Here is a 15,202-nt window from a genome sequence, read left to right on the forward strand (position 1 = left end):
CCCACGAAAGGTACGCAAAACGGGACACCTACCTGCTGCCGTTCGCGCAGCATTGCGGCCGCCATTCGCTTCTTCACTATAGCCGTGATAGGCTACGTAAATATTTACGTAGCCTATCACAGCTAACGCAGGGATGCTATTTGTATCCCTGTGGAAGCCATGATAGGCTGCGTAAGTATTTACGTAGCCTATCAGGGCAAAAAAAAGGGAACGCAAATGGCGGCGGCTACGGCGGCCACCATTTGCGTTCCCTTTTCTTTTTGGCCATGATAGCCTACGTAAATATTTACATAGGCTATTACGGCAAAAGAGAGGGGCACAAATGGCGTAGTGGCCGCCATTTGTGCCCATCTCTTTTGCCATGATAGGCTACATATATATTTACATAGCCTATCACAGCCAAAAAAAAGAGAGAACGCAAATGGCGGCCGCTGTAGCCGCCATCATTTGCGTTCACTGGTTTTTTTGGGGGGGGTTGCCGTGATAGGCTACGTAAATATTTACGTAGATATTTACGGCGGCTACGGCAGCCGCCATTTGCGTCCCTGCAGGCTGCCCAGCGGCCGGATGTCCGGCTGCGGGCGGCCCTGGCCGGCGGCTCCGCAGAATCGCCGCAGAGTGGAGCTGGCCGAAGAGAATTTCAGGGGGAGGGACGGAGTGCCTCCCCCTGACCGCAAATGTCACCCTTCGAAAAGGTAAGTGACTTTCGTACATCCCTAGTGAAAGGCAGGATTTCAAACACACACTGCCAAAGCAGCAGATCTATTTTCACGTCAGGAATCAATGTCACCCAACAGCTGTATTAGTAATTCTATCAGAAATTCAGAATGAAAAAGAAAAGCAGTCTATGTAAGAATGCCTTCCCACATTATTCTTGCTCCTGGCTCCTTGGCATACCCACTTCTAACTCACTAGCAAACACCTGTAGAATTCCTTATCGTGTTAAAATATTACTTATGGAAGCAACTTGAAAGGAAACAGATGTGAGTGTTATGTTTTAATGTGGTGAAAACAGCCCTTAGCAATTCAACAAAACAATTGTCTTATCTAGCATCCTGAATGCATGTATAGCCAGTTCCAAAAGTCATCGTTTTGAAGCCTATACAAAACCTTTGCAAAGTTATAGGTTTATATACTTGAAACACTCAGTGTACTCCCCATCCTTTCTCATTTCTGTTTCTACTCATCCCAGATAATATCTACCTATTTACTTGAGCCAATAAGGGAACAATCCTATGGCCGCTAGACAGCAGCTAGACATGCATAGGATACGTTGTTTTCCGGGAACTGACCTCCCCCAACTTCCGCACTGCCTCGGAGGCAGTGCAGAATAGCCCCATCCTCCTCACTTGCAAGAGGAGTGGGACTGGCCGAAAAGGGGTGTGTCTGGGGGTGAGGAGGGGCGAGGAGGGTGGAAATGACTGTACGACACATCCAATGTGTCCTGGATAGGCATTCACCTCCGAGTTTGGAGGCGGCCGCTTATCTTGATAGGATTGTGCCCTAAATGACAGATCTGAGACTTCGGCACCATAGAGTCTGAACTGAAGATTTACTGCTCAGCAATGCTCAATTTGATATACTTAGGCCTTGATACAAGCTTGACTTTGATCTTCAGCCATTTTAAAGAGTTAATATCTTTCTGATCCCCATATGAAAGAGATGCTGCCACAAACATAACTGCTATTTCACAAGATAACTCTGGAGATAACTATTACATGTAATGGTGTCTAGATTTTAGGAACAGGACATTGCATGGTAATTTCATGGATCTATAATAGATTGGTTATTCCAACCCTCTGCATATGTCCTCTGTGACTAACGTGTTGTGAAGGAATTATTAAATGGTGAAGTTTCTCTCTTCTCTCGGTGCTTACCTTTCTCAATGAAATTTACAGAACTGTCTGCCCTGTTCCAAACTCCTGTTACCAGCCTCTCCCAACCTTGGGCTCCCCAATATAGTTGAACTGCAAGTCCAGTTATCCCTGACTATAGGTCATGCTAGCTGGAGATGATGGGAATTGTATTCCAGCGCCATATAGGTACCGAAAATTGGGAAAGGCAGCTTATACTTCAGTGCGTATTTACCATTCCACTTCAGATGATGAAGGTTGCTGTAAAGAAGCTGTCCAGCTGTGCCAGCTGCCCGGGTGAAATCTTGCAAAGTCATGTTGCACAGGTGTTCCCCGCTAATATCAAACTCCTGGAAAGGGATACAGTTGGCATCGAGCTGGTTGGTGTCCAAGAGATGTTGGAGCCATTCCCAGACCTGATACTTGGTCCAATACTGAGGATGGATTTCATGCCACTGAGTTCCAAAAAAACTGCCCGATGCTGCAAGGAAAGAAATTGGTTCTTTTCTACATCATTTATCACCAACTATTTCCGGAATAATATTGGTCAATTGGGATACATATTATTTTATTTACTTATTAAAACATTTCTAACCTGACTTTTTCTCCAGAACATTTAAAATCCATGACACAAAATAAAACCATAATAAAAACTAAAACAAAATACAACAGCAGAAACAGGAGTAACAATAGCTAATTAAGCTGCAGAACGCCAGCAGAGGTAGCAAAGGCAAGCCCCCTCAGCCACTAAAAATCAAAGTCAGGAAACCCTAAAGCCTTCATCCAATAGCTAAATATCCACAACTAAGCCACAAAGCCAACCCGAGGAAGAGAGTTCCATCACAGTCAGAGCCACTGATGAAAAGGCCCAGGTAACTGCCCATTGTATGCCAGAGAGTGAGGAGGAAAGCAAAGCCTCAGGAAAAAAATATTCAGGCTGCATACAGTTATCTTTGATAAATGATAAATGGGATTGGGCTGTAGCTCAGTGGTAGCGTACATGCTTTGTATGCAAAAGGTCCCAGGTTCTTTCTCCAGCTTCGGGGGGGGGGGGGGGAGAAAGAATCCTGCCTTAAACCCTTGAGAGCTGCTGCCAGTCAGTGTTGATAACACTGGGCTAGATGGATCAATGGTCTGACTTAGTACAACGCATCTTCCTATGTTCCTCTGAGGTACCCTGGACCCAGACCATTTAGAGCAGTCTTCCCTGACCTGGTCCCCTCCAGCTGTTTTGGACTACAACTTAACCTATGGTGGGGGGTGATGGGAGTTGTGAGCCAAAACATCTGGAACTTGTTAATCCGGAAGAATTCTTTTCTTGTTGCTTTGAATTAAAGCTGTGCGCAGGTGGCCTCTCAAAATTCTCCAGCCCATTTGTGGGCAGAGAAATTGGGGGGACAATTTCACCGAATTTCTCCTAGGGGAGGAGAAATTCTCCAGCAGTTTCTCACAGATAGGGCTCACTGTTGGCAGGGGTTGTAGCACAGCTTCTTTCTTTTTTTCCCTAATGGTTTTTGGTTTATTGCGCTGCTTCTGTAAGTGGCAACGGCATCAACTGTATTGAGGCTTCCACTCTTCTGAGGCAGAATTTTGAATTTCTTTTGGTGGTCTTTTTGAGCTTACCTAATCACTGCAAGGTGGCCAAGGGTGCTATGTGTGTTTTCCTTCTCTATTATACATCTTCCCACTGCTCTGCAGCCTCTGAGGCCACCTATGCTGTCTGAACTGAAAAAGCCCCATGGGAGGAATTGCCTCATGATGATGTCTTCCTCATGATGGCTTTAACTGAAGTGCAGGAAGCCGAGGAGACTACAGGCTGACACAGAGAGTACTGTACAATGACAGACAGGACACTCATGCACACTCCGTGGCCACCCCCTAAGTAAGGTAAGCACAAGAACTCCAAACCAAACCTATGAGAATTTCTCAGAATTTCTCACCCTTTGAATTCCTTTTTGAAAGCAATTTCTTTTCTATCAAATTGAATGAGAATGGTAAAAAAAAAAAAAGTGGGAGAAATTTTCAGCACAGCACTACTTTGAATACGAGCAGCACTCTATCTGGTGCCTTCCACATGTTTTGGACTGCAAATCCCATCAGCCCCAGTCAGCATGGCCAAGGGTCAGGAATGCTGGGAGTTTCGATCCAATACACCTGGAGGGCCCCAGGGTGGGGAAGGCTTCTGAATAGGTGAAGACAGCATCTTAGCCATGAAATTGGACTGACTGGCTTCCTCCTGCCTTCACAGCTGAAATGGCAGACATGCATTCTAGCAAATTCACACAGGCTCAGCCTCAGTCTTGTTCTTCTCTCCATGCTTCAGGTGTATTTTTTAATTATTAAAGCACACCATTACCATGTATGTGTTTAGCCAGTCATTCATCTTAATTATTTTAAAAGGACCCTTTTTTGGAATGCAAAACTACTAAAATGATTGGGGAAGTCAGTATTTAATGGTGACATCACTGAGCCCAGCCAATGGGCTCCTGTTTCAAAGTGGAAGAACTGCCCCAGAGCACAAGTGCAAAATTGACACTGTTTTGATATATCACCTGATCTTTAGAAAATAAACAACACCATGCAACAACAGTGTGCAAAAATTAAATGTCAAAAAGCCCCACGGGAAGTGTGGAGTTAGTCTGCAGTTTTCTGAATTGTAAGAAGGCGTCTTCTGTCCCAGCAAGTCTCCACTTTTAAAAGTGGAGTGTCTCCGCTGCTGTAGTGTCTCATGCTGAGCAGGCTCCCAGAGTTTTAAATTACTTCATGGTGTCAATTCTTTATCATGCGATAAAATAAAATAGCCACTAGTTCCTGAGTTGTTGGGAAATCTGAAAGAAACTCAACACATGGACATGGAGATGGGCAATCTTTGTATATATGTGTTCTCTCTTCAGTTAATTTCACTGTGGCTGGAGGACTAAATTTGCTAGGGTCTTATTTTATAACTACATTTTACATAAGGGGTCAGCCAGCCTTTCCATGCCTAGGAAATAGTACATATCTAAATATGTTAAATTTGACAAGCAAACAAACATTCCTCTCCAGTCAGCTCCCCTTTCTGCAGAATTAAATACAACTTCATAACTGTTCTGCAGTGGTCATTTTAAAGGGTTTTCACCTTTTTCCTAAGAGAGGGTCTGCAACTTTAATAGCTGAATTAACAGCCAGACACTTGGGATATGTGAAAATGTTGCACCTGTTAAATATCTGCCTGTTATGCCACTGTTAAAAATAAAAATCCACTGTCAGGGGAGAAAAAGATGGGAATGCAAGACATTAAAGTTTTTAAATTTTTTAAAATAAATTGTTAAGAAGTTCTTCACTGAAACCGAGCAAGCACGTTGCAAGCATGAGAATTATTAGTACAAAAGGTGCCTATATAAGGGAAGATACTTTTCTAATCCTAAACACATATCCTTTGAAGTAACTCCAATTTATTTCACTGGAACATATTTCCAATCACAGGTGCACAGGATTTCCAAAGTATGTTTGAGCAGAAATATTTAACACTCAATGGAATAAGGCTTCACTCAATAATGGGATCAATTAATGGTCATCTTACTCAATATCTGCATTCAGACTAAATCATGGTTTAGTGAGACATGAACAAGCCTAGCCTCCTTCCAGGCTCACATGCTCCTCCCATTCAGCTGAGAGGAGTTCAGAAGTTTCCACTTCTGCTTTTGTTTAACTACAGCTTCCTGTGTCTGAACCAGGCACTGTGGTATTAACTATGGTTGGTTAATTTAAACAAGCTAGCTTCAGAAACGACAGTATGAAGCTGGCTGGCTTGTAAACTAACCATAGTTAATGCTAGACACAATTTGGTAGTTCAGACAACATGACAAACTACATTTAACTAAAAGCAGAAGTAAAAGCTTCCCAACTCCTCTTCCCAGCCATGTGTGAGTAGCAGAGGAGAGGGGGAGAGTGCGAGCCCAGGAGTAGGCCAAGGTCATTCTCGTATTGCTAAACCAGTGTTGCAGAACATCAGGCCTGGGAGCCAAATCTGGCTCACTTGGAGTCCCAAACTGGAGATCTGGGGATCTGGGGGTCTCCAGATGACCATGACCCTCTGACAACTGATAGTTTGATAGTTTCCCAGCTTTTGTGCAGTTTTTTCCCATTCTAAAAGGCTGACATGCCTCTCCTAAGGCTTAATTTTGGTCAGGAAGAGTTTTAAGCTAAAATATGCTGGCATTTTTGGCCCTGCCTCCTTTGCCTTCAGCCTTGGGGCACCCATCAATGGAATGCAGCCCCCAGAGCTTATCTGAAATGGAATTTCACCCTCGGGCTGAAAGAGATCCAGCACCCCTGTGCTAAACCATAGTGTAGGGAATATGCTGTTTGTTGAGGATGATCATTCACACAAAACAAGCACATTCCAGATACAAAATAACACACTACTATTTCTCAAGAAAGTGTGCAAAACTAAAACTTAAATGAAACTACTTCAGAATTTCACACGTGAAGAAAAAGATAATTCGTTGTGAATGACAAAAGCAAAATGTTGAAACCTAGTAAAATATAGCAAACCACATAATTGTATTTTAACCATTGTTAGTTACATAATTAACCTGAACAGATGTTCAACATTAATGTCCAATTGTTTTAAAAAATATCAGAGTAGGGAGAACCAGTCTGGAGTAGGCTGAAGTGTTCATCATAATTTCTGTACTGGTATTGTCTACAGGTGTCCCTCTCACACCTCTTAATTGTCACGTTCTACTCATACATACCTAACTCACTGAAGAACAAGAGTTGGGGCAGCACAGATATTGGCAGATAATATTTAGGCCAACACACGTTGCATAAGTCTTGGTATGGTTAAGAGAACAGGCAGAAATCAGCAAACAATTAAAACAGTAATTTCAAAATAACCAGGAATTCTTTTAGAGAAAGATGTTTTTTAATTGGGGAAATATCGCTGCATGACACATCAAAGGAAGGAAACTGATCAATGACATTGACTTGATGTGAGATTGTCTGACCAGATTTTAGTATAGTGACATTCTTTTGTGACATTTGTGACATTCCTTAGAGGTAAGGAAAACATTTTGTAAATTTTATAAGTTGGATCCACTTCACAGGTTCAGAGCCCCAATATGATTACATTTCTACATGCAGAAATTAGTGCTAAGCCTTTTACTCTAACTGCTTAGCACTTAATAAGGAGAGAGTCTTTAATGAGCTTGCCCTATATATGTGACCTATTTGAAATCAAGCCTAATGGATATTTCTGTCATTATACCAAAGAGGTTTCTACCTCACCCAAAATTACTTCTGGCTATAGGTGGCATCCTTAGTTTCACTGCCAATGACAACCAGACCATATGAATTAAGAAAGTAAGAACTGGAATGGAGAATTTCAAGTTGCAGAGATTATCTTTCCTGATGTCAGCAGTAGATTAGAATGCGGTGCATATCTAAGCAGCATTTGAATAGTGACTGCTGCAGCTGATATACTCTTTGCAGAAAGCAACTTTATTTTTTAAAACGACAATAAGGAATAGAATGGGTGGACTAGAATGGATACAATGATTAAAACTTTATACATTAAAATGATTACACTCCATTCCATTCTGGTGGTGCAAGCTTCGGACTTTAAAAAATGTCTAGTGAAAATCTAGCACAAACAATGCTTTTCCAATAATGTATACAAGAGACTGGATATTTTTCCAAATAAGATAATGGCAAGAGACAATTCCCAAACCTATTCATAGATCACTATTGGTGAATTCATCCTACCATTACATGTGGGATATCCATCTGTCCAGGACGACTGCTCATGGAGGAGACTTGTGACGGAATTAAGACTCATTCTGCCAGTTCCTTCTAAAATCATGATCTGTGAATGAACCAAATAGCTTACTTAGCTAATACTTCTTTTTCCACAAATGCCAAGCATATCCCACCAAAAGCAAACAATGCTAAGTGTTTTACAAAAAGACGCAGCCCAGGTTAAGGATGTGTTGCCACAACCCCTTTCTAGATGAAAAAAAATCCTAATGGCAAAACATTATGCTTAATTTTCATAAATATGAGGCAGGTTTTTACAGCCACCCATCCATAAAAGAATAATCTGTGATCAAGAAGGAAGCATAATTAAAAATGCCTGGTTCCCATTACCTGGTGTTTGAAAGCAGAAAAAGAAGAAAAGAGGTTTTGTACTGTTTTTCTTTGAATGGTAAAATGTAATTAGTCATATTGGACTTGCCCCCTTCCAGAATTAATAATTAATATAAAAACATATTTTTAACAAATAAAGCACATGCAACTTGGATCATTCACATATTAATAGCTAGTTTTTCATGGAATTCTGTTTTTCCTGAGGGGGAAATCTGTATGATGGATTGGCCGCCAGCGTATAATAATTAAAGACAGGTTAGGAGCTCTTGAAAACCAAGTAACCATAATATAAAAACAGGGAAATAATTACCAGTGAAAATATACAGATATAGACAAAAAATGTATTGTTGTCTAATTATATTTTAACTTTTGTATATTTTCATATGTTTTAATGTTTGTAAGCCACCTTGTTTCCCAATACTGGGAAAAAGGCGGGGTATAAATAATAATAATAATAATAATAATAAAACCCTCTTTCATTTAGGAATAAAATCCTACACATGTCTACAGAGAAGTAAGCCCCATTGAGTTCTGTGGGAATAACTTCCAGGTAGGTCTGTATAGTACTGTAACTACAGGATCCAGAGTGCCCCTTCCACAAATGAAAGGGACTGAGACGCAGCAGAAACTCTTTCAAGAGGAAGAGTGGGGAGGCAACACTGGTCAATTTGCCTTTCTCGCTGCCACCTCTCACACTGTTTGGGATGGTTGCTCAGCCTTCAGGAACAGCTTTTCAGGAGGCACAGGGACTACATGGGGAAGGGGAATCAGCAAAAATGGCGTCCCCCTGCCCCTCTAGTGGGAGTATCCCATGAGCAGAGTTCTACTCATGGATACTCTGGATCCAAGTCATAGTCTACTTCTGGTCTGTGACAGTTTTGTCTGTGTTCCATCCTATTTCTGCATTAATCAGAGGGGTTTTTTTCAGTACACATGAAAATTCACATTTAAATACATACTTAAGTATGTATTGTTAAAAGTATTTTTTCTCAAAATATGCATTACTAAATATATTTTCTCTCAGAATATGCATTTCTAAACATATTTTCTGTCAAAATATGTGTTTTAAACATACTTTGATACTTTTTAAAGATGAAAACTGCATCAGAACATTCAAGGCATGCGAAAGTTGATAAATAACTTCCCATCCACACATTACTCTGGAAAGTGTGGATCAGGTCAGTTTGTATCAGGATTCACAGAAATTGAATTCCTCAACCACCCCTAGTTTCATTTCGACTCTAAATTTGTGTACATTTCTTTAAAACTTTAAACATTACAACTGATGGCAACCATTATTAGCTTTAAAAAAAAAAATAAGCGCATAACTATGACAAACAGTATGTATATTATATCAACGTAAAACAACTCTGGCTTCCACTTAGTGTAAAAATTAACCACGATTAACAAAAAGTCAACCAGACAGAAGTTGGACAAATGCAGGAGGAAGGAAAAAAGAAAGACAGAATTATTCAATAAGAAAGCATTTTATGTTTTTTCAAACTCTGTTACCTTGTCGTACTTAACAAACACTATTTTATGTTGGGGTGCTAATGCACATAAATTAGACATGCAGTATTGTATATTCAAGACTTCTTAAAATAGAAAAGTGCAATTTAACCACACAGTCTGGTTTGCATGATCACCACAATTGACCATGACTTATTTAAGCCATGGTCACTTGCGATGTGTGCCTGTGTCCATTTTGAATATTCAAGCCACGGAAGGCAGTTGCCAGGACTTATCGTGACATCCAAACCCAGCGCAGGGTGGGTTGTTGCTGTGGTTAACAAATTACCCCCAGCCCCCAAACAGCCCATGTATGCATCTTCTAGATCCCAGACTATAGAGAATACTTTGAAGATTGCTCCCATAAAAGGAAATTAACAAACAGAACTAAGAATCATACTAAGAAGGTAGGGGGGGAGGTCCTTGCCTGAATAGTGTTACAACTAGGTTGGCCAGTGCTACTTACACATTGGCAAAAAAGAGATCAAACATAACACAAATTCAAATAATATTTTCCTATGCTAATTTATTTACTAGAACCTGGGGTCATCCCATGAAGCTGAATGGTGGGAGATTCAGGACATATAAAAGGAAGCAGTTCTTCTTCACACAATTAAACTATGGGATTCTCCACCACATAGAAGTATAGCTTCCAAATCATGTGAAGTACTAGTTCCCCTCTACTCAGCACCAGTTAGGCCTCATCTGGAGTACTGTGTCCAGTTCTGGGCACCACACTTTAAGAAGGATGCAGTCAAACTGGAGAGGGTTCAGAAGAGGGCAACAAAGATGATCAGGGCACTGGAAACAAAGCCCTATGAAGAGAGACTGAAAGAACTGGGCATGTTTAGCCTTGAGAAGAGAGGAGATACGATAGCGCTCTGCAAGTACTTGAAAGGTTGTCACAGAGAGGAAGGCCAGGATCTCTTTTCGATCATCCCAGAGTGCAGGACGTGAAATAATGGGCTCAAGTTACAGGAAGACAGATTTCAGCTGAACATCAGGAAAATCTTCCTGACTGTTAGAGCAATACAACAATGGAACCAATTACCTAGGGAGGTGGTGGGCTCTCCCACACTGGAGGCATTCAAGATGAAGCTGGGCAGCTATTTGTCAGGGATGTTTGACTTGGATCCTGCATTGAGCAGGTAGTTGGACTTGACGGTCTTATAGGCCCCTTCCAATCCTACTGTTCTATGATTCTATCTCCACCAACTTGGAGAGCTTTAAAAAAGGGTTTAGACTTTTTTTTTCTTTGGCCCCCACTCTGAAACTCCCTCCCTAGGGAACTCTGCCATGCCCCCTCTTAAATGAGCTTCAGTCATGCATTAAAAATGTGGTTGTTCAGGCAGGCATTTCGGGTGGGTTAGGGTATTTTAGAAAATGTTTTTATTGTAGAATTTTATTGTTTTAAACTGTTTTATTATACGCTGTACATTGCCCAGAGTGGCTGGGTGACCAGCCAGATGGGCGATTAATAAATTTAATAATAAATAAATAAATAGACAAATTCATTGAAGACAGGGCTATAAATGTCTCCTATTCATGATGGCTGCATATTACCTCCAGTATCAGAGGCAGTATGCGCACCAGTGCTGGGGAATGCTAGTGGGAGGGTGGTGTTTCACTCATGTCCTACTGCTGGGCTTCCCATGGGCATTTAATTGGCCACTGCATGAACAGAATGCAGGACTGAATGGGCCTTTGGTCTGATTCAGCACAGCTCTTCATGAACAATTAGAAACAATTACTATAATTTACATAGAAATAAAAGACATCTCAGAAGGGAAGACTGTAATCAGATGACCTATGTGCCTTCTTTGTCTGTAGTCCGGGGTGCTAACCGTTGATGGGAAACTCCAAGGCCCCTGGCTCTCCCTTTTTATGGTTCTTTACCTTCAAATAAAGAATGCATTCGAACAGAGGACTATCCTTTGTAAAGTAGGACACATGGCAACCCAGCTTACAAAACCCTTTACAAAGCATTGGGAGTCATACAGCTTCAGCATTTACTATCCTTTGCCGGATTCTTCTGTCAGCATGTCAGAGTGAGGTCTAATATGCCCTAAATATAATCTTTTGTTGGCTGTCTCTATATTTCTTTAAGTCTAGATAAGTAATAAATGCTAACCATTTTCAGTAAAATGACCTTTAAACTGTTGATGAATCAGTTTAGATCTGCTTTGATCTGTTTAGATACCTTATAGCCAACACAGGGAGTCTTAGAATATTTAAAGATTATGTTGAAAACAGGTTTTGATCCATCTGAATTGTCAAACCAGCATATATTTTCCAAGTTTCCTTAAGAGAGTCTAGAGATGGTTCTAAATAACTTTTCACTGGTTTATATAATTAGTGTCCTCTTACTTAACATAGTAATAGAATCTAAATCTTGTACAACATTTGGTAAAAAATATCCTGGCCTTGGATTCTTAATGCTTGTGACCATTTAACTATGCCCAGAAACCACAAAACAGAACTAATTGGATTAGCATGTCCTCATGTGAGGAGAAAGACACTCTGGCCCTATCACCCAACAGAAAAGCAAGGGCTAACTGGAAGGTTGCTCCCCTCAGCAAGGTGGAGACCATCCTGGCCCCAGCCATTGGCTAGAGAAGGAGTAGCTACAGGGTGCCTGCTTCTGCTCTCCTACTCTCTGCCAGAAATAATTAGCAGTTCCTCTTGCAGAAGCAAGAGAAAGAAACACTCTAGCCTCTTCCATGGACCACAGGAACAAGGGCCACAGGACAGTTATAGTATCTCCAACCCAGGAAGAGAAGATCAGCCCTCCCTTAAATTGGATATAAATGCCAGTTTACAACTCACCACTTTGTTTTGGTATTGTCAAACTGATCTTGGTATTGTCAAACTGATCCCAAACCCTCCTATTTCTTTCCCTTCCACCCCCCCTTTCTGATGTGAGTCTCTGGGGGAAAATACAGTTTTCTGAAAATGGGGATTAAAAAAATAATCTAAGTTACAAAAATAGTTTGACACGTAATGGCCCAAGCCATTGAATGTTGGTTATGACAGCAACAAAAAAACCCAATGGAGTTCTGATAGTCATAACTAAGTAGTTCAATTTGTTTCAATGGAATTTAGTCATGACTAACTTTAGATGGACTGGGACTGCTGCCTAGTCTTAAATGTGCTAAAATGACTTCCATTCCCCCCCCCCCCCGGATGTCATTTCATTTGAACGTCTTATGGATATCTATAACTAGGGAAGAGAAGTTAAAATCCAACAAAGGGCACAAGAATGGTTTATTACTAAAATGTTAATATTGCATGAAGTCTTGTTATAAAAAGTCCATGTTATGGACTCCTCTGGAGCATTTCCAGTGGCTTCCACATATGAAATATGAAATTCTACTTATGGACATAGAATTCCAATCTGCCCTTTAGAATATGACACTGTCCCTTAGCATTTTGGGTGAAGCTGTATGCCTATTAATAATCACTTCCAAAAGTAAGAAATGCATGATTATCGCTTAGGTTGTGGGATAATTTTCTCAGGCAATACCTACCTTCCTCCAGACTAACAGAATGTTTTGCAAATCATGGGTTGATGGATATCCACAGTCATAGGCCTGAGCACACTTATCTAGAAGTATATTGATTTGAAATCAGAGGCTGCTACTTGGATTAAATATATTTAGGACAAAACTTGCCACATCATGTATGGGATTCCTAGCAGTATAATAAAGCACTGAAAATGTTATATAGGGAACAATACTGTCACCAATAGGGAGCGAATGGAAAAGGCAGAGTCAAACTGCAATAGCAGCTTGGCCATTCTAGCTAAACTGGCCCAGTTTGGATCATTGTGTAACCCACCAGTATATTTTCCCTTTAAGAATTTTGGAGGGAAAATATTCCTTTACAGGCTCTGTAAGGGAGTGAGATGAGGAGTGGCCGCCATTATGGGCAGTTACCTCATCACAGTTAGGAAGAAGTTTGCTTTCTCCTCTCGGTAAGGTCCTGAATCCTTGAGACAGGTTAGTAGTGAGGTTTCCTTAAAAATGTTTTTAAAAGTGTTATGATTTTTTTTACAAACATTACGAGTGAGTTCCTTGTTTATGTTATTTTATATTGTATAAAGGGCTGTTTACATTGTTCCTGTGTTGCTGGATGCTCATCCATTTTTGAGAAGATTGCTGCAGAGCTGGAGTGAACTGAGTAGACTGTTTTCTTTCTTCAGCCAGCAGAAAAATCAAGCTTCAGAGAGAAGTTTTATTTATTTTTGTTGTTGTGGGCTCAAGCTAAAAGACAGAACTTTGGGAGGGCTGTGCTCTGTTTTATTGTTTTGGTGATAATTAAATTGTTATGCATGTAAAGTGTTTTTAATTAAATTAAAATAATATAGGTCAATTGTCCCTATATAAAGACTTTGCTGTGAGTCCCTTTAGAGACCCTGAAGAAAAGTGTTACACTTGCATCACTAAAACCTGTAATCTGGATTTACACTACAGATAAAACCTGTAACCTGGACTTAGAGTTATGACCTGCCTACATTCTACTTAAGGTCACCATTTTTGAAAAGTGTGGGACAACCAGTTGACGTCATGCCTTATGAGGGAATTATAGCCATTTCCTGACCAAGTGCCACACTCTGAAGACACTCTGGCCAGGATACTTTAGGCCCTTTAGCCCAGGGCTGGGAACTCTTTCAGCCTGAGGGCCAAATTCAAGTTTGGAGATGCTCTCGGGACAGGTGCCGTATTCCAGTGGTGGGCAGGGCCAAAGGGGTGGGGTCAAAGATACCCACATATTTTATCTGAAAGCCCTTCCTGCCAGTAACTTGGCCTTCGTAGAGGCATTTCAACCTTTTAAAATGGCAGAAGGGAAGTCACAAAAGTTGGGAAACCACCAAACAATCGGTGGTTGAGGGAAAGAGGGTGGGGCCAGAGGAATGGGGTGTGGCCATCTGGAAGACCACCTTAGGACTCCAGTAGAGCCAGATTTGGTTCCTGGGCCTGAGGTTTCCCACCCCTACTTTAGGGTTTGGGCATGCCCGGTAGAATTTTTAATTCCCCCCTCCATCTGAACAGCAGACCACCATAACACAATAATTGAACAGCTTCGAAAGCAGAACTGAGCCAAATGTTTTTACATTTTATGCTTAAGGGGTTTTTGGGGGGGAGATGGGGCTGCGCCACATACCCACTCCATCTCTTTTGCTGCCACCACCTATTTACAGGAACCTGATGGCAGCAGCATAGCTACTGGCCCCCACACTGATTTGCAAGGGGCGATGCTTTCTTTTGGTCTGGACTGCAACAGAAGGAACTTTGGGGGGGAAAGGGGCCCAACAGCCGTGGGAAGAGTGAACACCGTGGTAAGTGGAGTGAATGCTTCACCCCTGTTCAATCTGCTCCCTTTGCCAGAATGCCCTCCCCAGTGTCACAGCCTACAAAGTGGGTGGGGGCAGCTTTGTTGTTCAGCTGTATTTGAAAAGCCCCATTATTTTCAAATTTGTTATATGGCATGGAGGGCTGTTGTTTGAAAGAAGCAAGCCAAAAGTAATCTTGGGCACATGGAAATAGTTGTGGTGCTCTTTAGATTTCAGCCTATGTTGCAAGGAACCCAAGGCAGCTTGGCTTACATGGTTCCCCTCCTCTCCATTATAAACTGACAACAATCCTGTGAGGTAGGTTCGGTTGAGAGTCAGTGACTGGCCCAAGTCACCCAGTGAGCTTCATGGCTGAGTG

General features: G+C 41.4%; 1 protein-coding gene across 3 annotated transcripts in view; it reads right to left on the bottom strand.

Moving 5' to 3' along the window:
• EHF (ETS homologous factor) overlaps window positions 1-15,202 on the bottom strand; it is a 70,251-nt gene that overhangs the window by 33,393 nt on the left and 21,656 nt on the right. For all 3 annotated transcript variants that reach the window (XM_084851507.1, XM_084851499.1, XM_084851515.1), the window contains exons 2-3: window positions 7,602-7,701; window positions 2,089-2,334 (exon numbers count right to left, since the gene is read on the bottom strand). In XM_084851507.1, the coding sequence (XP_084707633.1) occupies window positions 2,089-2,334; window positions 7,602-7,698 (343 nt within the window). In that variant the 5' untranslated portion in view covers window positions 7,699-7,701. The remainder of the gene's footprint in view (window positions 1-2,088; window positions 2,335-7,601; window positions 7,702-15,202) is intronic.

This window comes from Heloderma suspectum, chromosome 1, assembly GCF_057233095.1.
Source record: "Heloderma suspectum isolate Gila_16-S chromosome 1, 16-S_ref, whole genome shotgun sequence".
Taxonomy (NCBI): Eukaryota; Metazoa; Chordata; class Lepidosauria; order Squamata; family Helodermatidae; genus Heloderma; species Heloderma suspectum.